The 24,516-nt window shown below is 33.6% G+C and overlaps 4 protein-coding genes across 6 annotated transcripts; 1 reads left to right on the top strand and 3 right to left on the bottom strand.

Moving 5' to 3' along the window:
• Positions 1-954: 954 nt before the first annotated feature.
• LOC113846589 (DEAD-box ATP-dependent RNA helicase 27-like) lies at positions 955-6,377 on the bottom strand. The gene is made up of 12 exons (XM_027475037.1): positions 5,947-6,377; positions 5,561-5,746; positions 5,237-5,422; positions 4,587-4,670; positions 4,240-4,281; positions 3,846-3,917; positions 3,466-3,765; positions 2,596-2,634; positions 2,379-2,483; positions 2,058-2,126; positions 1,842-1,967; positions 955-1,447 (listed from the first exon to the last, which is right to left on the bottom strand). Exons 1-12 carry the CDS (start codon positions 6,286-6,288, stop codon positions 1,274-1,276), a joined length of 1,725 nt encoding a protein of 574 aa, XP_027330838.1. The 5' UTR covers positions 6,289-6,377; the 3' UTR covers positions 955-1,273.
• A 3,713-nt stretch (positions 6,378-10,090) lies between these two features.
• LOC113874789 (kinesin-like protein KIN-8A) lies at positions 10,091-13,922 on the top strand. The gene is made up of 7 exons (XM_027513002.1): positions 10,091-10,785; positions 11,154-11,427; positions 11,642-11,692; positions 11,795-11,887; positions 11,993-12,358; positions 12,479-13,150; positions 13,722-13,922. Exons 1-7 carry the CDS (start codon positions 10,091-10,093, stop codon positions 13,752-13,754), a joined length of 2,184 nt encoding a protein of 727 aa, XP_027368803.1. The 3' UTR covers positions 13,755-13,922.
• A 3,287-nt stretch (positions 13,923-17,209) lies between these two features.
• LOC113845969 (protein MIZU-KUSSEI 1) lies at positions 17,210-19,751 on the bottom strand. 2 transcript variants are annotated; one of them, XM_027473733.1, is made up of 2 exons: positions 18,353-18,451; positions 17,634-18,304 (listed from the first exon to the last, which is right to left on the bottom strand). In XM_027473733.1, exons 1-2 carry the CDS (start codon positions 18,449-18,451, stop codon positions 17,648-17,650), a joined length of 756 nt encoding a protein of 251 aa, XP_027329534.1. In that variant the 3' UTR covers positions 17,634-17,647. The 2 variants fall into 2 exon arrangements, with proteins under 2 accessions (XP_027329532.1, XP_027329534.1); XM_027473731.1 differs by having other exon boundaries at positions 17,210-19,751.
• Positions 18,577-23,249, bottom strand: LOC113845970 (protein Dr1 homolog). Of its 2 annotated transcripts, none has more exons than XM_027473735.1 (6): positions 23,107-23,249; positions 22,950-23,012; positions 22,312-22,401; positions 21,604-21,698; positions 20,757-20,825; positions 18,577-19,866 (listed from the first exon to the last, which is right to left on the bottom strand). In XM_027473735.1, exons 2-6 carry the CDS (start codon positions 23,002-23,004, stop codon positions 19,708-19,710), a joined length of 468 nt encoding a protein of 155 aa, XP_027329536.1. In that variant the 5' UTR covers positions 23,005-23,012; positions 23,107-23,249; the 3' UTR covers positions 18,577-19,707. The 2 variants fall into 2 exon arrangements, with proteins under 2 accessions (XP_027329536.1, XP_027329535.1); XM_027473734.1 differs by having other exon boundaries at positions 19,689-19,869.
• Between the last annotated feature and the right edge of the window lie 1,267 nt (positions 23,250-24,516).

Genomic DNA, 24,516 nt, shown 5'->3' on the forward strand with positions numbered 1-24,516 from the left:
TTGATTGAGCGTAGATCATGAGCAACGTGATATGTTGAATCATATAGACTATTATAGATAACAAAGTTTGGCTACTAATAGTTAGAATAGCCACTAGTAACTTAATCTAATTTTGTTCCTCTATTGTTCAAAACACCCAAAACTTCAGAAACTATAATTTTAAGCCTCTTTTATCATGGTTCTTTTGTGTTTATAACTTGAACTAAAAAATATCCTTTATACTCTAACAAATAATATTTTAAAATATCTCATACTTTTTTTTATAATTTATTATATAAAAGTTGTTTTTCAATTCAATTCAATACGATCAAAATATATTATTTTAATTTTTTTAGTTAATAGATCTAAATAAAAAATAATTTCATCATAATCAATGTTTTGAAAAATATTTATACATATAATTAACTATTATCATTTTCATAGGCAACTAAAACACGCTAAAACTTCAAATTTGTGACTAAAAAACAGACACGAAAAATCATATTCACACATTTTTATTTTTAACAATATTATACTTGATATCTCTTCTTTTTATCGATTACTAATCTTCCTTGATCTATATAAATGCATTAAAAATCAGGTAAGAAAATAAAGTATAACTGCGCTTATATGTATAGGCCTTATTAACGTTTCCTCCATCAAACACTATTATAATCCCCATCACTTTTGCCTTAATTTTACAACACTATTGTTTTAAAATGTTATTTTAGTCCTTCAGCACCCTGCCTGTTCAATAACCTATATAGGTTCAGTGAATCTTCGATTTACTAAAAATTATATTACAAAAGGAAATACACTGGAAATTGATTTTCATTATGCCTCGGCAAATTTGGTGAGTAGTACTTAAAATTTTCCGTGGCCAAAATTTTTTTTCTTAGCTCATGGCAAGTAAAATACATGTGCGAACAGCTGTTTCATCTTTGTAAGTACACCTACAACAACCGAAAAAAATGGATCTATTGGTCTGTTTTTGGCATTATTCCGATTGCTTTTCAAAAGCTACTTGCAAAAATTAATGATAGAAAACTTACAACAAAGAAAAGTAATTACAAATGGAACAGAGTGGGAAACCAGCAGTCATGTAAAAAATTACAGTTCAAGAGTAGACAAATTTTGAGATGAACTGATTGTTTGAATAATCTAATGTTGTTTAACTAATTTCAGTAATTTACAATACATCTGTGACTATAAATTAGGGGTATTAGCAAAACTTTTTGTGGGTGTGTAGGAGAGATGCAAAGAAAACACCCACAGTATAGAGGCATGTCTAAGGCTAGTGCCTCACAAACTGCCGCTTATCATCAGCATTTCTCTTTCCATAAGGATTGCTGTCACTGAATCCATGTCTACTTCCATCAACTTTACGCATTTTCTTCCTTTGCTTACTGCTGTTTATGTTCAGACTCACATTTGGTGGGTTTGAAAAACAAAACGAAGCAGCAACAGCCTGCTCAAGTACGGAATACGGAAAGTGGTATGTAACTATTCAAATAGTTTTAATTTAAGGAAGACAATAACTCTTCTTTCCCCCTGTGCATGGAGTAGGAATTCAAACTTTTTAATCTATATGTTGCCCCTTTGATTATTTTTATCCAGTATTCTTACCAATCAACTATTTCAAATTGCCCCCTATCCCAAAGTTTTTTATCCAAATGAACAAAAAGATAAGAATCCCAAGTAACAGATGCTTTAAAATGCCAGGTGTAGTATTAATGCATAACTACATATTAACAACACACAAAGTTACCCAGGATCAATTTGGATAACATATCCCTAGGCACTCATATTCATATATAATCATTGAAGATAATACAAAAAGTAACATACTGTGAAAGCTGTACCTGCAAATCAAGACGGTGAACATTGAATATATCCTTCATGGAATGAGAATTGTATGCTAATATGTATGATCTATAAGCTTCTTTTGCCATCTTGTTCAAATAAAAATTGTTGACTACCAAATTCTCCTGCATTATCCATATGACCCTTTGTAAGATAAGCAGAAGTTGGTCACTGTATTAAATAAAATATTAATTAAGCATGAGGAAGGAGAGTACCAGGTGAGATTGTACATTGGCCACCTTCTTTTCATCATATGCATACTCTTTCACAGGGACCTTAGCTGCCTGAAATTATTCATATACATAAAATTATGATTTGGGATAAGGCAAGAATAATTTCTTATAAAAATGGTGTTAGTGTGTCCTAGGGCCTGGGGAAGTAGAAACCACTGCCTCCCAGTGGCAGTATATTCTAGGTTTGATACAAGGTTTCCTGAAGTAATCTATTTTGAAAAGAAACCTTTCTCATATGAAGTAAATACATACACTAGAAGCTTATTATCCGCTATTGTCAAAAGAGAGAGGAGAGAAAATGACCTTCAGATAGCGAAGAAATTGCAATTCTTCAGGAATCAAGAAAAGCAAAGCATTTCCTTTTCCACCTTCACCACGAGCTGTTCTACCAACCCTGTGGATATATTCCTAATAGCAACATAAAATATTTGTTATACTGTACATCAACGTATTAGACTGCTAAGAAGCAAATAGAAAAGAATATTGATTTATCATTTATCAATAGAAGAACAGGAAGCACCTTTGGTTCATCAGGTGGATCATACTGCACAATCCAGTCCTACAACACAAATAAGGAGGGGAAAAAAAGGCAAATCTTTCACGTTTAATGATTTTCAATTAACAGAAAAGATTAATGCAAGAGTACATAGTTTGTTCAAATGCTGTTAATTGTTTTACCATAGCTATACAAATCAAATTTAAAAATATAAATACATGGAGAATCAAAACAGGTAAGAATCCTAGCTTTTTTTTCTTGCTTAAACTTTGGAAATCCAGGTTTCCTTCAAACATTAAGTCATTCATTTGAACTACAGCACTTAATATAAAGCCAAACACAATTGTGTTTCCCTTATTCTGATCTGAGACTAGCAGCTCTTTAAGTCCATCACCTGGCTGCTATGGTATTTATAGTGTAGATTCTCATTTCTTGTGAACCTTGGATTTGCCTACTACAAATTTATGAGCACTTTCTCAAACATCGTTCAGAGGTTTTTTTTTTTGGGGGGGGTAGTCATGGAATGAAAATGATAGAAGCCACTCTGTGGGATAAAATGGTCCTTTTAGCCTTGTGCTACTCAGTTAATGGTTCAAGGGGTTGTGTCATTGGACATACTGGGAATACAACAAGCTTTGTTGGGTTCATGTAATTTCCATGTTTATTCCGATTATCATACTTTTTTATGTAAAAAGATTTATTATTCATTGTGCTCTTGTATTTCTTTCCAGGAGTCTTAGGTTGCCCTAATTTTTTATTTATCTCTAGCCAATTATTAGATTGACTGATTGCATACTAAGTAGTTGGGGGAGAAGTAAAAAGTCTTATAATATAAATGAGTTATGTTTCCATTGCAAAATATTTGTGTAAGTTGATAAAGGAAAATGAATATACCACAGCAGGTATGTCAAGTCCACGAGCAGCAACATCAGTACAAAGCAAGATCCCTTTTTCTGCTTTGCAGAAGTCAAAGAAGGTAGTTGTCCTGGTCTGCTGCTTTTGTTTTCCATGAATACTTGAGCAATTCAAATGAATGAGATTAAGAATGTCTGCATGGAATTTGACAGAGTTGCATGAAGAGAAAAAGACCATCACTTTTTTTGACTGATGTCTCTTCAAAAAGGAATAGAGAACAATAAATCGCTTGGCACAGGGAACAACAACATAACCCTGCAGTAATCCTTCATTTGTGACCTGCATTCATGAACAGGTAAGATTAGTGACGATTATTATTAATAAAGTTCAGAGATAATGATAAAGTGGGGAAACATCACCTTGGTTCTCCCATCATCTACATCAATATAGATAGGAGGTGTCTGAAATGATAAGCGGGCAAGATCCTCAACCTGTATTTTAAAGGGAAAATATTATTCAGAACCAAAAACAATATGCTTTCCTTCTGCATTTCTTACTTTCAAGTCAAGCATCAAATTGTAGTACATTGTGCAAAAAATGACTCGTGAGAAAGAAAATTAAAAACTGAATGGAGAACTACCCACTCACTTTAAAATAATGTATTATCACACATCAGTTTCTAGTGTATCAAATATATATATATATATATATATATAAATATAAATTAAAAAATTATTAATAATTGAAAGGTCTGGAATTAGGATTTTATTTAAAGGAAAGAACTTGATGAAGAATGAAAAATAAAGAACAGACCTTCTTTGTTTGTGTAGCTGAAAATAGAGCCGTTTGCCTATTCTGTTCAAGGAGAAGAAGATCAATTAGTCAAGCCCACAAACATTAATTAAAAACATATAATACAAATAAACTTATAGTTATAGCTTTGTTTAATAAGCATAAATGGATACTAGTAAAACTTAATTAATAATCTGAATAAAAATTTAATTGTTGATAATTGCTAGGAGTTTTCCAGTTAAACACTCCAATCCAATCCACAAAGGGCAAATAGGGTGGATGCAAAGCAAATTCAAGACACCCTTGTAATTTCAAAAGTTCATGTGTCACTGGCAAGGCAAGGAGAAAGACAAAGTGATGATATATACCTTTGGAAGGATCTTAATAATCTGCTTCATTTCCTCCTCAAAGTTTGCTTCCAATATCCTGTCAGCTTCATCAATCATCAGGCACTGCCAAAGCAAGCAGGAATCCAGGGTAAGAGAATATTCTGAATCTACACTTACATATGCACATAAGCATCAACTAGTAATCCAGAAATATGAATGAAAAGATCCTAAGTTCAGGAACCTTCAGCCCAAATTGGAAAACAGTAAAGCCTTTAACACCAAAAATAATTTAAAATATTTCAAAATAGAGATTTACCCACTTAAAATATGCTGGTTTTCTTTCCTTTTGATTTTCTGGTTTACCCAAAAACAACACCAAACTGAGCAGGTGACATCAGCAAGCAGCAAAAGTATAGACGTATGAATAATGTTATTTAAAATTATCAGTCAAAATACAAGATGAATATTTTGTTTCCAGGCAGTCTACGAGTGAGGACCAAATAAGCATTAAACACTCAAATGAATATCATACCCCAAATTATAAGATTGCTATTAAGCATCAAACACTGAATCACCCAAAGACACGATTAATAAATACTAGCATCACTTGTCAGTGTCAGCAATCAAACACATCCACGTTATATTGAAGCAATACAAAGAAACAATTGTACCACCAATACATAATTTACCTTCAAGTTTTTATATACGAATCCTTTTGTATTTTGAAGATGATCTAGAAGACGACCAGGAGTTGCTACCAATAGATTGATCCCTTTAGCAATGCGTTCAGCTTCAATTTTTCTAGTTGAACCTCCAATAACCAATCCAAGAGTTTGTGAATGATACTTGAGAAGCTCTTTGGCCACAGCATGTGTCTAATAGAAATATTGAATCAACAAATAAGAACTATTTGACCAAACCCGCAAACAAAGAAATGAAAAAACCGAGGCAAAGAAAATGTTATCCCAGAAGCAGGGTTTAGGAACAGGTCTACATATAATGAGCAAAATTACCTGTATTGCAAGCTCTCTAGTGGGGCATATAACAACAACACCAGCTCCATTACGAGGTGTAAATTTAACATTATACAACAGCTCCACAGCAGGAATTAAAAAGGCAAGAGTTTTTCCAGAACCAGTCCTTGCAGCACCAAGAACATCTTTTCCAATCAAAAGCGGTGGAATTGCTCTTGCTTGAATCTGCATTGATGATAGAGAATCAAGCCAAATAAATTGCATGTAAAAATCAATAATTCACTATCCTCATAATGTTACATGCAAGGTTATCTTATTCAACATTTTCAGTAACTCGCCGTTTTGCAGAATCAACAAGCAACAATACATTACTAAGGGTTAAGAAACTCAAAACGCAAAGTAGAAGAAGAAAGAGAGAGGTATACCTGAGTCATGTGGTGGAATCCCATATCCATAATGGCTTTATAAGTAGGTTCAGACAATCCAAGAGATTCAAATGACTCAGTGCTCATAATTCCAGAACCACCATTGTTCTTCACCTTTCTCTCTTCCACTTCACTTTCTCCATCCACTTTCTTCTTCTTCTTCTTCTTCTTCGAGGATTCACCTTCGCTATCTGTATTATCCCCATTTTCCTCTTCTTCTAGACGCTCCTCGGTGGCAACATCTCGTGGTCTTTTTTTGTCGCGCTTATTATTCTTCTTCTTATTTTTGTAATTGGTTTCGTGCATAGGCGAGGCTTCTAGGTTGTCCTCTGCTTCTGCCATGGTCAGATTTCGCACCACCTTAACCTCAGTCCCTATCTTCTTCTTCTTCCTTTCTTCTCCCCCCGTTAAACCCTAGTTTAGCACGCTTCGAGTGCACGTGAGATGTAGTGGCGTTTAAATGGGACTCTGGAACTGGAGTCAAAGCCCGAATGAATTGGGCCCATTGTTTTAATTTGGCCCAAAAAAGTAGTCTGGGCCTTCAGAAGACCAATGATTGTGGATTTAGTTTAACTAGTCTTCAAATGGGCTACACTAGGCCTGAATTTATATGGACTGCTCAAGCTTGCTAAAATTCAGCCGATAATGACTTTTTTTATAGCTCACCTTTGTAATATGATTCTTTTTTTTTTCAGAATTTTTTTACAAGTTCAAAAAAATATATATGTTTTATTTTTCTTAAAATAAAAAATATCAATTTGATCAAAAAAAACTAGTTACAAATGTCCTCCACCAAACACAATTTTGTCTCTCAATAATTTTGCATGGGTTAAAAATTTTAGTGGGAATTTTTAATAAATAATGTTTGAATATGAGACCTTAAAAAAATTGTACAAGTATCAATTAAATCAGTTATCGTTAGTAAAATGAGTTGGGTTTTAAAAAAAAAACAATGATTCTAAAAAAAAGAAGACAATGTGAACATATGAACATAAATCATTCTTATTTTTTATTTGCATAGAAGTGTATATATATCCTTCAAGATATTAAAATTATCAATGTGAGTATTAACTCTTCTAAAAACTATAACTCTTTATACACATGACCGAAAACAAACTTTGTATTATATGTTTAAGGAATTAACTATTTACTAATTATGTTGTGCTTTGTTGGTAAAAGGGAAAGTGGACATCGAGCATGGTCTTATAAGGTTATGTCTCTGTAAAAACTATCTATTTGGTGTGCTTTGGAATTTTTTTTTAGGGTGAGAAATAAATTTGGTGAAATATTGACAAATTTTAGTAAACTATTGGGAATGGAAACATTACTAATGCAATATTTTTTTATTTTTTTTAGAAAAAGCTCTCTTTATTCGGAATGAATCTGAAAAGGATATATTAATAAAGCGTAGTATTTTAAAGATTTTGTAATTCTTATTTAACCATTGACACTCATGACAAGAAGGGGACACCATTGGGCATAACACTAGAGCAAGGTGGGGAAAAAAGCAATAACAAGGAAACATTATGATGAAGAAATGCTTAATTACATGCACACACAAATTATCATAATCTAATTGTCCTAGTTCATGTCATTACTTGAAAGGCAATAAGCTGAATTTGGTCACAACCTTCATCATTACCACTGTGCTTAATTATACTCCACTCGCCTCACATTAGGAACCAAAATGCAATAAAAATATGGAAAACAAACCAATCAATTTCTCAAACCATAGTCAACTTTGTTGTTGGCTTGGCCCCAACACTTTTGTTTCATCGCTGCTTTTTCTCAGAAGCCGGAAGAAAGAGAAATGGATAATAGATGCAAAACAGTGTTCGGTAACGAAGACCCACCAGGTAACTAGTTAATGTATGTTCGAATAATTCATTTAATATATCATTGTTCAATAGATCAACATAACCCATTAAAAAAAAACTCGTAATTTGATGAAGATTTTTGTTTTAATAAAACTATGCTTAAAAACAAATACATTAAAGATAATTACATTTAATTATTCTTTATGAAACCTTCATTTAAACCACATGTTCGTTATAGTTCGTATATATTTCTTAATCCTATTTATTATTATGTCATTTTTAATCATGTAACATATAATTTATTTTACACAACAAAATACAAACAGTGTTATCAGTTGTTTTGTAGATATTATTTAAGCTATTGTGCTGTTTTGGTGATACTCTATATTAACACGAAAAATGTAACTATTGATCTAATCATCAGTGTCGTTTAATAATGCATCTTTTAGTGTTTTTTAAATATTTGTTATTATTAAGTAAATTTTTATGTAGATATTATTAAATCAAAATAAGTTATAAATTATTTAGTGATTTTCTCTTAATAACAAAAACATGTGAAAAGAGCTTATCATCAATATTTATTTGAAAACATTAAAATCAAATTTTATAAGTGATTTTAACAATTTAAAAGTAAAAAAGTTTTATATAATTTTCAATAAAATATTATCACTTTTAAATGTTTGACTGATTTTCGTAAATCCATACTTTAAAATAATTTAATCATACATGTTGCTTGCCTTCAAAGTTCAATGAGACCTTCATACCACGTTAGGTGAAAAATATCATAAGTTCATGAGTGTGTGTGAGAGATAAGTTATATTTTAATTAGCTTCTTTCTTTAGGTGGTAAAGTTAAAATAACTTAAAATAGCAATGGGACAAAATTATCCTAACTAGAAAGGATCGACTAAAGTTTTGGAATTTGGATCATATTTAAATGTTAGTTTGGAAAGTTGATAAAATGACATTAAATCATATTTAAATGTTCATGATTCATGGTATAGTGCAGAGTGTCGCTGGTTAAGAATTATAGACGTCCATCATAGTCAGTGTTTGTTTAAATTATTACATCATTAACATAGAATAATACTAGTAACATATGTTTTATAAAATATATTTTTTTAATAATACACTTTTTATTATCATATTTAAATTTTTTTAAAAATTAATTATGACATAAATATTTTTAAATAAATTATTTATAAAAAATGTTTTTTTTTTAAATTCTAGCACCAAACCACCTATTTTATGCCTTGCCCTTATCCGGTATAATTTATCAATCACCTTTTATTTATTTTTTTCTTAACTTTTAATAAATCAATAAAATCAAATACCTCTTGCATAATTAAAAAATACATTTTATTAATATAGATTGATCTGAGTGATAAATAGTTTGATATTATTTAAATAAGATTTTGAATTCAAATTTTTTTATATATAAAATTTTTTTAATAATAAACTCACTTATCATATTTAGTGTGCAACTCAAGTAAAATCTAAATTAAATCAAATAAAAAAATATTTTACATAATTTTAGCATACTTTTTTTTTTATTTTTCAAAAAATTATCAGGAAGACATTTATAATATAAAAAGCGATATTGATATAATTTTGTATGTTAATTCAATAAAATATCATATTAGCTCCCTCAAATAACTTTGACTCATATTTTAAATTAATCCTTATTTATTAAATTAATTAATTGAATTTTATAAAAAAGGAATTCATATCCTAGTGCCATCTATAAAAAAATAATTTTTGTTAATAAAAGAATAACATAAGATTACACCTCATAAAAGAATAATAACAACACAATTTTAGTAGAAGCATTTGTAATTCTAACATTTATGGTTTTGGATATTAAATTGGTCATTTATGGAGCAGGTGAGATTCTCGTGCATAGGAAATTTCGAAAAGGACCACACAACTCAATAAACCAGCCGCTTGAGGACTGACACTTGACCGTTACGTACGTGTCATTTCAAATCTCAAACCTCCAATAACCCTCCACTTTTCACTAATTCCACTTCTCTTTTGCTAAAAAGTCAACAAATTCAGCCACTAGACTTGGTGTGCAACAAGCAAAACATGAAGTTCCCTAAACAACCCCGCTTAAACCAACGTCTCGGATTGACCCAAAATCAAATTCCAAATCACAACACCACTACCCTTCTCTTTCTTCTTCCTCTACCCACACTCTGTTCAGCTTCCACCTTAATCTCTTCCTCCTAAAGCTTTCAACTTTCTGAATCACCATACAAAGCTTAAACCTGGGTCGAGGGAAAAATCTTCTGGGTACGCATGTCAAGGTAGGAAGAAAATCTCAGAATGCCGGTTTCAACGCGGTCTCAAATCACCACCACCACCACCAACCATGGCGAAAACGAACCAAACCCGACAACAACACAGAGACTGAGAAACCCTCACCATGGCCTAAAGGAGAAGCTGAAGACGCTCACTCTTTTATACGAGCAACAGAAGCAAGCTTCTGTAGCTCTCAAGAACGGGTCTTTAAGACCCCCACAAGAGAAAAACGTGATGCGAGAAAACACAATGCCCAACACAACAATCACAAGAACCTTTGTGTTACCTCAACCACCCTCAAACGACGAAGATGCTAAGGAGAATATAGTTGTTGGGTCTGATAGAATTGTCGGGTTTTCGTGCCCACGAAAGACAACATCAACAACAACGAATGTTTGTGTCTCGAGTTCTGCTACCGTGGCACGGAAACTGTCGATGGGGATGGTTCAAGAGTTTGAGAAGGTTGACGCGGTTTCGGAGAAGCAAGGGAAGGTTGGGAGTAGGATCCTTGTGTTCGTGAGGCTTAGGCCTATGAACAAGAAGGAAAAGGAAGCGGAGTCACGGTGCTGTGTCAGAATCGTTAATCGCCGTGACGTTTATCTAACGGAGTTTGCCAATGAAAACGATTATCTCAGACTTAATAGGCTTCGTGGACGCCACTTTACCTTCGATGCCGCGTTTCCTGATTCCTCAACTCAACAAGAAGTTTACTCCACCACGTGAGTTCGTGACACACTTTTTTTATTGTAGAAATTTTTGCAAATTCATAGATCATGTGATTCTTGTAGTAAATAACATCTCGGAGAATTTAATATTTGAGTAAGCTTTGAATAGTGTGATTCATGTAGCCTACCTCAAGTAGTGAGATAAGATTTGTTTGTTCTTGTGATGAAATAATACATATGAAGATGATTTTGTTGATTGTTGATATATCGCGTGATGTGTGTTTATAATATGCTTTTTTTGGATATAAAACTTTGTGGACTTATATTATACAATTGAATGGTTAATATTAATACAGCATTAGTTTGAAAATGTTGTTGTTGTTGTTATGGTCTAGCAGTAAAGGTTGAGTTGAATTTTTCAGAACCTCAGAACTTGTGGAAGCGGTTCTGCAAGGGAGGAATGGATCGGTTTTCTGTTATGGAGCAACGGGGGCTGGGAAGACTTACACAATGCTTGGGACAGTGGAGAATCCAGGGGTGATGGTTTTGGCAATTAAGGATCTTTTCAGTAAAATCAAGCAGAGAAGTTTTGATGGAAGCCATGTGGTTCATCTCTCTTATCTTGAGGTTTATAATGAAACTGTTAGGGATTTGCTCTCCCCTGGAAGGCCTCTTGTTCTTAGAGAAGATAAACAGGTCCCTTTCCTTAGTCCTTATCCTAATAAAATCAAAACCTTATCTAAAGGTTGAAAGGAAGTACATTACATTGTTTATGATATTGCTTGTTGCCATCAAATAAATATGTATACAGTTTAATGTACTAATGCTTTTAATGGTCATGTTTGTCTTGTATTTTAGTTTCTACTTGAAAGATATTTGATGATACTTCGCTCAATTATGTACGTTATAGGGGATTGTAGCGGCATGCCTTACACAATACAGAGCTTATTCCACTGATGAAGTAATCTTCTGTTCCTTTTTAGAGGAATATAACTTTAGAGAGCTGATTCAAGTTTGAAGCTTCATTTAGCATTTTTAATTAGTCTTTTTCTTGTTGCTTCAGGTGATGGCATTGCTTCAGCAAGGAAATCAGAACCGAACTACAGAACCAACTCGTGCAAACGAAACATCTTCACGTTCCCATGCAATTTTGCAGGTAACCATCAATGAGGAAAAAGTGAAGGATCCATATAAATTATTGCTGTGGTTGTGAAATGTACTTATTTTACTAACCGAATTTACCTTATTTTGCTGCATTTAGGTTGTGGTAGAATACCGAGTTAGAGATGCTTCAATGAATATTGTTAACCGTGTGGGCAAGCTCTCATTAATTGATCTTGCAGGATCAGAGAGAGCTCTTGCCACGGATCAAAGAACTCTTAGATCTCTTGAAGGTGCCAATATAAACCGGTCTCTTCTTGCACTGAGCAGTTGCATTAATGCTCTTGTAGAGGGCAAGAAACACATACCATATAGAAATTCAAAACTCACTCAGCTTCTCAAGGATTCACTAGGAGGAATTTGTAACACTGTCATGATTGCAAACATAAGCCCAAGTAACCTCTCATTTGGTGAAACTCAGAACACAGTTCACTGGGCTGATAGAGCCAAGGAGATTCGTGCAAAGGTTGAATTGAATTCTCACATCATTTCAAGCTAGTATCTCCAAATGTTGAGACATAAATAATCCCTTACATATTTTTGTGATGATGTTGAATAATGTAATCTGTTATATGAATGGACACAGGTAAGTGATGCAAATGAGGATCAATTACCAGTGCCTGAGACAGAAACTGACCAGACCAAGCTTGTACTTGAGCTGCAAAAGGAGAATCGTGATTTGAGAATACAATTAGCAAGGCAGCAACAGAAGTTCTTGACCCTCCAAAAACAATCCTTAGCTTCACATGCCTCACCAACACCACCTTCAGCTGGATCACTTTCCACTCCTCCAACTTCTGCTCAACCAATTGAAAAAAGAAGGGCTAGAACCTCTTTCTTGGCTGGAACTTGTTTCACTCCAGAAACCAAGAAGAAGGGACCTGAACTAGCTGTCAAGACACTTCAACGAACCGTAAAAGCACTTGAGGCAGAGATAGAGAGACTGAAGAAAGATCATAGCTTGCAGCTAAAGCAAAAGGATGATCTTATTTACGAGCTCTCACAAAAGGGTGGAAAACAAACATTAACAACAATGGAGGTGGGAAAGGGAGTGATGACCAGGGCTAAGGATCCACACAATAGTGAGATGAAGAGTCCAAGTCAACGTTTTCGATCACCAGCACCAACTGCCAAGAAACGAAGCTTTTGGGACATAACCACAACTAATAGTCCATCAGTTACTACATTAAATGGGAGAAAAACTAGAAGTCATGTCCTTGCTGAACCTACTGCACCTCCTCCATCCTTGCTTCTTCAGGTACAATGATCCTTCCCTTCTTTTAGTCCTTATTCTTTTTGCCTGCATATGTTTGCACTTGAGTTTCCTCCTTCTTTAACTTCGTAAGAATTGATTAGATCGGTGTCAGGCTTTAGAGCACCAAGAAAATTACAATAGACCGCATACTTCTTGAAGATGTCTTTTCAAGAATGTGATTTGATCTATTTGTGACAGCATACGCATTTGTATATATCAAGAATAGGATCTTTTCCTCCCACTCACTTTCAATAACTGAGTTCCTTAATGGAAAGAGTACCTGTTAAGCATAAAGAGGAATCATGACCTTATATTGTATATTGTATCAGTAGTTAGTTTTCACACCATCACAAACTCTAGGTTACTTGGCGGCCTTTACACCATAATTCAAATACTTTTACCAATCAAACTTCAACGCAGTAAACACATGTACATATGTTGATTTCCAAATCCCACAAAGGATGGCAAAATTACATCAGGCTAATTTATTCAACCATGTTTACAAAATAAATTTACCACTCACTAGAAAACCAAATTAATTCTAACAAAATTGTCAAATGTTTCTTTTTTTCAGCCTGGTTTTGCTCGTCAAAAAGCCAATATTTAAAGTAAGTGATTTTATGATGGAGTGGAAATTGAAGTTGCCAGAGCACCGGAAAGTTCTGTATTACACATTTAGAGAGATCATTGCAGACATGCTATGCTCCTCCTTTGTGACCATCTTTTTTATGTCTCTACTCAAAGGATGATAGTGTAGTTAGCTGCAGGCTCGAGTATCCTTTGCATGGCTCTTTCATTCACCACCACCTCCCTCATCCCCACACCACGTTCATTATTTCACTAACATTATTTATATTTTACATGTACATTAATTGTTTTTTCAACCTAGATGCACCTTTATTCTTGAACAAATTTGTCTATGGGCTTGATGTTCCTTAAAAGAATTTGTGTTATGCTTGATGTTTCCAAGTTCTTATGTTCCTTAAATCTCACATCGTTAGAGTATTTGGTTAAAGTATCCTTGTAATGATTTGGACTGATTTATTCTCAATTGTACTCTACTATATATATATATATATATATATATATGCGAATTAAGAAAAATCTTTATATTAATGACGATGGAACAAAATAATTTTATAAAATGGCAATGATTTTAACATTATTTGTATACATGATGACGACTTAAACATCTAATCATCTTTAATAATAATGTATGATAAAAAAAAAACGGGAAGTTAGATAAAATCAACGTGCATTTGTGGAGGATACATCATGCAAATTCAGTAGCAATTAGGTTGGTGATTGTTAAAGCTATTAGTAAGGAAAAAACAATGCAATAGATAAGTTAGCTTGACATTGATAATCCAAAAAAGGATGGTGTGGGGTCAAATTCATCTATTAAATGGTACATCAAATAAGGCATGTGAGGAACTGCGAATTTTTGTAATAAAAATTATATGCTATTTTGATGTTATAAGTCAAGGATTGTTCCTTAATCCTAAAACGCTGAAAAAATGCAGATGATTTACAATTTTTTCTTAAAAAATGTTTGGGAGAAAGAATTTGGAAAAAAAAGAGAGAAGATGATATATTTTAAAATTTAAATTAAAAAATTATATATTATATAATAAAAAAAATATTACTAACACATTAAGTTTATGTTAATATATAAATTTTGTCCTATTTGCATCTTCCCGTCAAATATTCTTTCCCAAATAACTCATTACATTAAATAACCTGATTAATTGTGCATAAATCTTAATTGCAAATTCCATTATTCTATTCCTTAGTTACTTAGCTGTCATTTTCTTAGGAAAATAACATCATCAAAAGTTCTAGTATTGCAATCAATGCGGATTATAGCGGCGCTATATCAAAATAACAAAGCGGAGCAGTCACAAGCCACTACAATATTTGAATAGCGCCCTACGTTAAAGTGAAACTTAAAAAAGAAAACATTTTTACCCCCCAAAAAAGCACTGTTTAGGAAATTTTTAATGTTTATTATTAAGTACTTGTATGTTTTCCTTAAAGTTATGACTTTTTTATTTTTAATTATGAATATATCAGATTTTGAGTTTATCTTTAAAATTGTTTACAATTTATATTGTATACAAATTTTTTAAATAACTATTCCACTATAACATTTTTAGCATCGCCCACTTATAGATCACTATCTAAGATTGATAACTATGATCACAACACTAACGGCGAACAATGATAAACATTTCCTATTCTTATCATTAACCAGCTATTGCTACATGTGTCTTGGAAAAAAGCAATGGCACACAAACATTCACTCATCTAGTTCTACAAAACAAACTCATCAAAGCTATCCATGGTCCATGTACGAAATTTTCTGAGGCTAGATTTTCTCCACAGTTGAAATCTTTTTAAGAAATCTCCTACTATTCAAGTAGACCCCTAAAACAGCATCTGACCTAGAGGAAAATAAATGGTGCTGCCTTAGGGCCATTATTTGGGGTTGTTATTTGCTGATGGAACATGTAAAATCTGTGAGGCTTTGCAAACCTGAAGCCTAGTTTGTTACTTCAATTCAAACCTGGTAGGAGAAAAGTCTCTCCTGCCTGACCATAAGAAAACATACACATCACATCAATATGAAGTGATTCTTCAATTATAATTTAATCAAATTGACATGCAGCCCCACTTTTGTACAACACTGCGGATCAGTACATACTTTCATTCGTCTGGTTTTGTATAAATAAATTTGGTTAGCCACTATGCTTATAATTGGTTGACAAGATAGGACTACATAACCCTACAATTACAAATGTAAAAGATGAAACAAGTTGGGACTTTGTAATCACCTATGGTCATGTACTACAGACAACCTTAATGCACTCTTCTGATTTCTGCTCCTATCTCTTTTCTCAATAGTGTTTTAAGGGAGGTTTTAGTGCACTAATGAGAGCAATAATGATATAAATCAGTGGCCCAACTTTATGTGAAGCCATTAGCTTTTATATCTTTTGAAGAATGATGACTGGATGATTAAAAAAAACAAAAGAACTTTGGTTTCGGTGAAAGACATCTTAAAGAATTTGATTTTTGTCCTAGCTGTAAGCCACATAGCTTCATCTTCAATCTTTTCTCTTGTAAGATGCAGGGAAAAATAGTAGGAAATTTTGAAAGCCTGAAAACTAGGACAAGGGAAAGGTAAAAGGAATGAATGATCACTATTATGATCAAATTAACCCGGTAAAGGATTTTCTTTAGGGGATTAAATAAAAGGGTAGTGGTCATATTTGTTAACAGTGGGGGCTATAGTCTACACTTTGCAACTCAAGCAGCACAAATTACAATGAGTCACAAAATGGTGAGAATGTTTCAGATTTGAATTATGCCAACAAAAGAAAAGCAGTCAACAAGAGCAAAAAGCAAATGATCGAGAGTATAAACAAAGGAAAAGTGAGGAAAAGATGGGGTCTGTTGTCAGATTGTTAGTAGTGAATATTGATTTCTTTTTCTTTTCTCACATTGCTTTTGATGACTTCTATGATTAGGCATTAACAAAAAATTCTCGGGATCACTTCACAAACAAAATTATGCATAAAAAGCAATCATTGGAACAATCTTAACTTTTAGACCAAATACTGAAATTTTGTTGGATTGAATAAAGGATCCTAACTAAACAGGGAAAGAATAGCATCAGAAGGAAACAAATTATAATGAAGTTGTCATCTAACAGACACAGAAAAGGAAAGAGCAGCGGGAGGGGATGATTCTCATATAGCAATCTTCCTCTACCCGAAAGCAAACATAATACCATTTGCAGAATCTGTAAGAGTAGAATTGACATGATAGTTTCTAATCATGTGCTAAGCCACTAGAGTAATGATAGTGTGTCAAAACATATGGAATTAACAACATAAATCCCAATAATAGGTGTGGACTCTTTAATATTCAGAGTTCAAGAAGCACTTCAATTATGGGGAATGAATTGAATCATCAAGCAAATAAATAAGCACATGGCAGGAAATTAAAAAAGAGAGCGTGGGGGAGCACAGTACAAAGAAGGGCAATTCATCAAGTGGAATCAAACAGCATGGCATAATGAAACTTTCAAAGTTAATAAACCAAATAAAAATGCAAAGACAATCATGACTTGCATTAACCTCCATTCCAAATCACTAATTAAAGGATTGGAAAGAAAACTATACATATACACCTTTCGTGACCCACCCACCACCACGCTGTAAAGTATTGGTTACCCACAAATTCCCCCCTTTCTGCCTTAACCCTACCCTCCTATCCTAACAAGAAAAAAACAGAAACCCCACTTCTTCTTCCTCCCTCCAGGAAGAAGAGGGGGGGAAAAAGGAAGAACTTGGAGAGAACTAGGTCTCCATTTTCATGATTAAAGAGCTAGACAAGTAGTATAGGAACAACCTAGTGTTGAAAATCCACAAAGAACAAAAGCTAAAAAAAGGGAAAGTATATAACTAAATAAACAGACATTTAGAGCGACTGGTCCTAGACTCTAAGCAAATAAATACTAAGTTCAGGTGCTCCATTGCTGTCAGGGTTCATCATGTAGAAAGCCTCAGAATCTCTAGACCCAACAATCCTCTCAAACCTAGCCCTCATGTACATCACTTCACCATCAGGCCCTGCTTGTGCTTCAACACCATCACTATTACTCAGTGGCAAAACACCTGCACCCATCGAAATTGGCTCCACGGCTTTAAGGATGTCCCAGTCTTTTGCTCCACATTCTCTTGTGGTAGCAAAGCCACACTTTTTGCCGTTGCAATATGTCCTCCACAGAGGCTCTTGAAGTAACCTCACGCTCTTCTTCTCTGCACCTTTCGCCTTGTCACATTCCAGAGCAATTCGAACCAGCCCAGAAGCCATTTCGCGAACCAAACCGCTTATTGGTGTTGCAAGCTCGATGAGGAAAGCGGGTTGGGAAGTGGGGTCCTTCTGAAACGCGAAATGCACGTGGCCACGACGGTAACCGAAGAGAGTGCCAACAACTCGAGAACCAAGACCAAAGGGCAGGTTGGAACGGTTCTTGCCAAACACAGTGAGAACAGAGCGAAGCCTTGAAATTGCCACCGCCTGAAGCTTCCTTCTTGTTGCCTGAGAAGTGGCTGAAGGTCCTGGAACTGGAACTTGAACTGGAACACCCTTGTCATCTTCTTTTGTGTCCTCTTCTATGATTTTGGACATGGGAACTTCCACTTCTTCATTTCCAACCTTGTTGGTCCAGTGGAAGTGTCTCTTGGAGGATGATTCTTGAGGAGTTGAGGTTGTGTCCATGACTAGTGTCTTCATCAGAGAAAGGAAAAGGAAGCTTTAAAAACAGGTGGAGGTGGTAAAGAGAGACACGGAGACGGCGAGTGTATGAATCTGGTTTCTTCTTTTTACTGTTGGGGATAGATATGTTGCGCTTTATGCTTATTTAATTGATTCTTTGTTATTCTACTACCCATCTCCCCCTTTCATATAGTGAGTGCAAGAGAATCCTGACAAAAGAAACATAGGCAGTCCCACCAGCTGATACAGGAAATCAGAAAGAGAGAGCTGGGATAGAGTGCGCTTCAAATAGAAAAGAAAGGAATCTAAGGAGACAATGTGTTTGTTATTTCACTTTCTTGTGGGGCATCCAGAGAGAGAGAGAGAGAGGAGTATGCAATTGTGCTTGACTAAACTCTTTTGACTTGATGCCTAAAACGGTAAAAGAAGATTAAAAAACTAAAGGAAAAACAAACAAAACCCAAACCCATCACTGTTGAAACTCGACATGCACTTAGCATACTCCTCTGCTGCATCCATGTCTTCTAGTGCAAAGGCGCACCATGGTGACATCAGGTTAAGCACTACTGAATTCTCGTGGCTCATGTTGGCTACAGAGACAACATTACACGTATCTACGAACTGACACCAAATTGTGCTCAGTCCTGTTAAGCTGTTATGACAATTGATGTTTAACTCAACATAATCTCGAAACGTAAATAGATTTTGGTTGCTAGAACCGGGGTTTACGGGGAAGTGTGGTCAACTACGCGAGAATTTTAAAGGGAATCCGCAAATTATCCCAGGAAATAATTTGCCTCAAAAGCGGGGGAAAGGGCTACTATCGCTCAAAGTTATCATTCATTTGTGCAAAGAGCGACTGAGCGAGGTTGAAGTAATGTGCCTCGGTTTTACAGCATGTCGAGCTTTTAGTATTACCCCCATATCATAAATGTAAAAAATAAAAAAAACACCATTGCTTCGACATATTTAATAATTGTTACAATCTAATACAGTAGCTTCTGTCTGAATCAAGCTAGGAGCTGTTAGTATGTAGAAAGATACAAAAAGTAAATTAAATAATTACAAGTAATGCTAAACGGGAGGATTTCCATGAACTCTGACTAATTACATTGACTTACAAATATCGATTCATTGATAGAATACAAATGGCGAGCACATCCACATAGACCAGCAAACTGGTGAATGGGTTTTTGTACACAATCGAGCTCATTAGAAGCATAGACAGGAGTCAGAGGTGCTTGCCTATGCTTCAATATAATAACGGTCCTAAGTTAGCTATCTAAACTTTGGTCAGCATCTGGCTGCTTGGAAGCAATGGCTCCACCATTCATTCTAGCACGTGCCTCTGCGAACATCCTTTGCTGCTCTGCTAATGCTTCTTCCTCAGTCATCTCAGCTCCAGTGCTCCATTTACCACCTTTCAAAGAGTCCTGCTGGAAGAAAACCAAATCAATCAGAAAATACTTTCTCCTTTCCAAAGTAAACGTATATACAACAGTAATTAACTTAATAAAAAATCACTTTCCACTTCAACTGATCAATAATACAGGCCCTCCAGCCTCTCACTAGCCACTGTGAGCATGGATGTAAGGAAATCAAGACCATTCATGAACTTCTTATAACCCAGATTGATAAGCTATTGCCAGAGCACAAAATCATCATTCTCAAGTCACAAGAGTTGAACAATCAATTACTTACTTCAGAGATTGATGGAATATCTAAAAATCTACAAGCGTTGATGACTAAACTAAAAACCACAGGCATAGAAGGATAACAAAAACTGTCAAAGGTGAATAAGTAATTTCAAATTTAACTCCTAAAGCTACACACAACACAGGCCATGTTCCTAAACTGCATTCTGAAAACATCAAGTGGGGAGGAAAGAAGTGCGAAGATAAGTCAGATTACCAGTCAGTTAAGATCTTTCCAGTGTATTTACCTACAGGATACCATTTCCACAGATCTCTATCAGTGGGGATAGGTTAGATGGGATCCATGACTGGTCTGGGGGCTTCTTTAGAGGACCAACAATGAGCCCTGCAGGTACTCCCTCAAGACAGTCCATCTTTCATCTGACCCCAGTTTGAAAACAGAAATTCAGTTTCCGCTATGATTGTTCAAGATGGTCAGATAATTAATAAAAATGGTACATCTGAGGGAGCACTCCACGTTTTCACTTTTTTTTTTTGTTATGCATTCACCCATAAAGAAATTATGGGGATGGGGCAGGAATAAAAGAGGGTGAATACGGTTATGTTACATTGTACCACTCAAGTATTCAGCATAAATATGGGGCATTAATATTAATATTAATAATTACCATGGTCTCCAGCTTGTGTTGTTCGTATGCTGCATAAACTTCTTCTATGTACTCACCAAATCCAAGAACCTGGAGGGGTAGGTGCAAATCAAATAATCAATAAACAGAAAATAAAATAAAATAAAATCCAACAAACTCGTTATTGACAATTCCATACAAGCACATTTAAAATAAATCCATACTTAAGTTTGGAACACTTCTATATAACCTCAAAATTGAAAAGAATTCACTTTTAAAGAAATGAGTTTTGTCTTGATTAAGACATTCCGAATGGCTAAAATATAAATTTAGAATATGTAGTAGAAAGAATTTGAATTGTGACGATCTAATATTAAAAATCTGCAGGAAACCAAAGTAAGCTCTTGTTTTTATGAAAAAAAGCCAGTCAACAACTACTATAGCTTCAGGGTAAGGGCATATCTTACAAGTGCACACACTTCACTGTCTGGGAAGCAGAGACAACAGTCTGTAAACTAAACAATTAATAAATCTGTAATTAACAAAGGACAACCTAATCAGGTACCAAGTATTTTAGTTCAAGTTTCGGAAAGCTGTGCTCAAGTCTCATCATGGATAAGAATGCAATGACACATAATTTATCGCAGAGTAGTTTCTATAAAGAGAGGAAAATAAAAATCGTTACTATTAATAGTTGATCTTAAATCCTTTCAATGCATGTTCCTTAAAATGCATCATTAAGAAAACCTTTGTTAAATGAAATATTTCACAGCCAAACATAACATCACCCAAGAAAATGCATGGTACCAATAGAACACTCAAGTATAAACTGAGCAACATCCACAAGCAGAACTTTAAGAGATACAACAGGCAGACAAATTTCAAATACCTCTAGAGCCTTCAACACATGCTCAGGTGCAATTGTCCGTTTATCCTCTCTGTTACAGACTTCATTGGATTCTGACGATACAAGGTTTATAAACTCTACAATGACAAATCAACCAACAACATCTTACTCCTTGCGAATTGTAAAGTAAGGATATAAAGCAGAAAACACTTAACATTCACAGCCTAAATTTTCACATAGAACAGAAGCATTGAAACACAGCATGCCTGCAGTATAGATCATACACAAGCAAACAATGTTATTACATGTTCAAATCCAGATATGAACAATCAGACAGCAAGTTCAAAAGTGCTTATTTATTGCCTATGATATTATTACACTGTATATTCTAGTAATTTACTGGTTGTATAGTATTGTTATGGTTAGGTCATTATTCCTCACACTTGAACTTGAACCAAAACTAGCCCTAAGCAAGAGACCAGAACCCTGTGTCATTAGCAAATGCAGATGAGAGATTGTAAACAAATATCATGAACTCATTATGACCATTTTACTTATAATCCATGCAAAAGTTTTGCAGTTAACATTAACAGACATCGCAAAAATAGCAATAGAAAGTTCATCAGTTTTGTGCAACTGTCTGCATGCTAAAATTTTGACCCTGCATAAAAGCTTGAGCTAAAGGAATTAAGTCACCAATTAAGCACAATTTAATGGCAATAAAATTGTAATAGACTGTAAAATTCTTACCTACACAACACTCGATCAATAGATCTTGGGCATCTCTTGCAACCCGTACATCTGGGGGTAACATCTCTTTAATAATTTTTGTCATTGTTGCTGCCAAAAGATTAGCGCTTCAGTAGGCCATAAAACAATGATGCATTGACATCAAAGAGAAAACATTAGTATCAAGTACCACAAAAAATTAAAGGAACCAAACATCACTTTTCATTATTATTCAGCAACATTTTATCAAATTATACCCATTTAATAAAAGAACATTCGTCAGGGTCTTCAAATGATTAATGAACGATGTTTTTGCTGTATATGATGATATGCTACGCTGAATTGCTAATGTTTAGTCAACAACAAGAAACATACCTTCTGGAACTTATTATGATCTCACTTGGAATGCAGTTAGAAAACGGTTTTACCAAGTCTTTTAGTTTACTGAAAATCGACATTTTCAAATGAAAAACAAAAAAACACCACGGGAGATTAGCCTTAAGATGTCACAAAAACCTAGACATATTCACCAAAGAAAAATCCAGAGAAACAAAATTCACCAGTGCAGGTAACAGACTGATTCCAAAGAACTCGATACGAACATACTACTCACTAACTGCTCAATCAAATTCACTAATAGATGAGGGAGTGAGGAAAACCTTTAGGAAGCGAGGCATCTTCCTTGGATTTGCCAACGATGTCCATGGGCTCCATGATTCAACCTAAAATCGAAAGAAACGAAGAATTAGGGCACAAATAGGGAGAAAAGAAAAAGTGCAGATCTGAAAGGAAGTAAAGAAGGAAAAGCGAACTCACCAATTTACCGGAAAAGGAGAATCTGAGAGCGCGTAAATGAGGATGGGAGTTGCGGGAAGATGAGGAACGAAGACATGGCTGAGGCTAAGGCCGATATATGAATTTATGAAGATGGTTTCACAGGATAAGAGAACCAGTTCTCGCTCGCATCCGATTAGGGCAGCCACGGCCTCAAGCGCGTTTACCAGTTCCCTTCTCCCACGCGCTCTCCTCCAGCGCGTCGCCCTGTCTTTTCCTAAACGGATATTACAACTTCCAAACTCTAATTTCCTTTTCTTTTTTTTTTAATTTACTGCACTCAATGATTATAAGGGCTTATATTGGGTTTATATATATCCTTTCTTAAACCATCTTTATTTTATATTAATAAACAGTAAAATTCATAATTGAATTAAAATAAATATTAATATTTTTTAATTTTTAAAATATTAAAATAATTATAATCATCTTTTAATCTAAAAAATATAAAATATCTTTTTAAATTTATAATATCACCGTAGTAAGTAATTTTTTTCTCTTATTTTCATAAATAATTTTTATTAGAAATATTTATATTCATAAATAATTATAATCTTATTTAAAATTTTAATTTGTGTTATGTATGAATTTAAATATTTTATTTATTTTTAGTTAATTAAGATTTTGTAAACTAAGTAAATTTAGTCTTTTATTAAATTTTATCTAAAACTCTTAATTTTTATATTTTAAAGTTTATAATATATTTTGGATATGAAAAAAATTATAAGGTTAAAAGTTGAAAATTAATAAAATTTAAACGAGTCTATGGAATGTGATATTAGAGTTTTAAAGATTATGAATTTGTTCACCAAATAATAAGTTTGATATTTATTTTTATATTTGCTAAGTACCTGAATCATATACTTATCATTTGCAGTTTTGTTAATTGAAATATAATTTTTGGACATTTATTTTATGAACCAATAAAGTATACATATTATTAAAAAAATATTTTTAAAAACTTGTAATAAAACAAAAAATCACAACTAAAAACATTTTTTTAAGTAAAAATGTAATTAAATACTATATAAAATATATAAAAAACAATAACAAATATTTTATCTAAAACTAAATTTTATTTATATATATTATTTAAAAATAACAATAAGTATAGATAAATAAGTATATGACCCATTACCATTCTTTTCTTTTCTTTTTTACATAAGTATATTGAAATAAAAATAATAATACATAAATATCAATAAGTGCAATACATGCATATATACAATATTGCACTTATTTATTTATTTATTGACTGTGTGGTATAGTTTAAGATTGACTGATTTATACAACCAATATAGATTTTATTTAAATTTATTTATTTAATTAAATAACTATGTTTAATTGATTTTTTAATAAGTTAAAATTCAAAAAATTTAATTTATTTATATC

This window comes from Abrus precatorius, unplaced genomic scaffold, assembly GCF_003935025.1.
Source record: "Abrus precatorius isolate BTA unplaced genomic scaffold, Abrus_2018 Scaffold8, whole genome shotgun sequence".
Classification (NCBI taxonomy): domain Eukaryota; kingdom Viridiplantae; phylum Streptophyta; class Magnoliopsida; order Fabales; family Fabaceae; genus Abrus; species Abrus precatorius.

Excerpts from the sequence above, each read along its gene's own strand:
- LOC113874789 (XM_027513002.1), top strand. The coding sequence starts at position 10,091 with ATGCCGGTTTCAACGCGGTCTCAAATCACCACCACCACCACCAACCAT. Across the intron at positions 10,786-11,153 it reads CAAGAAGTTTACTCCACCAC|AACCTCAGAACTTGTGGAAG; the intron begins GTGAGTTCGTGA and ends TGAATTTTTCAG. Across the intron at positions 11,693-11,794 it reads GAGCTTATTCCACTGATGAA|GTGATGGCATTGCTTCAGCA; the intron begins GTAATCTTCTGT and ends TTGTTGCTTCAG.
- LOC113845969 (XM_027473731.1), bottom strand. The coding sequence starts at position 18,451 with ATGAAGACACTAGTCATGGACACAACCTCAACTCCTCAAGAATCATCC.
- LOC113846589 (XM_027475037.1), bottom strand. The coding sequence starts at position 6,288 with ATGGCAGAAGCAGAGGACAACCTAGAAGCCTCGCCTATGCACGAAACC. Across the intron at positions 4,671-5,236 it reads TCGTATATAAAAACTTGAAG|TGCCTGATGATTGATGAAGC; the intron begins GTAAATTATGTA and ends TTGCTTTGGCAG. Across the intron at positions 2,127-2,378 it reads AATTTCTTCGCTATCTGAAG|GCAGCTAAGGTCCCTGTGAA; the intron begins GTCATTTTCTCT and ends GAATAATTTCAG.
- LOC113845970 (XM_027473734.1), bottom strand. The coding sequence starts at position 23,004 with ATGGAGCCCATGGACATCGTTGGCAAATCCAAGGAAGATGCCTCGCTT. Across the intron at positions 22,402-22,949 it reads AGATGCCTCGCTTCCTAAAG|CAACAATGACAAAAATTATT; the intron begins GTTTTCCTCACT and ends ATCTTTTGGCAG. Across the intron at positions 20,826-21,603 it reads ATGTGTTGAAGGCTCTAGAG|GTTCTTGGATTTGGTGAGTA; the intron begins GTATTTGAAATT and ends CTACCCCTCCAG.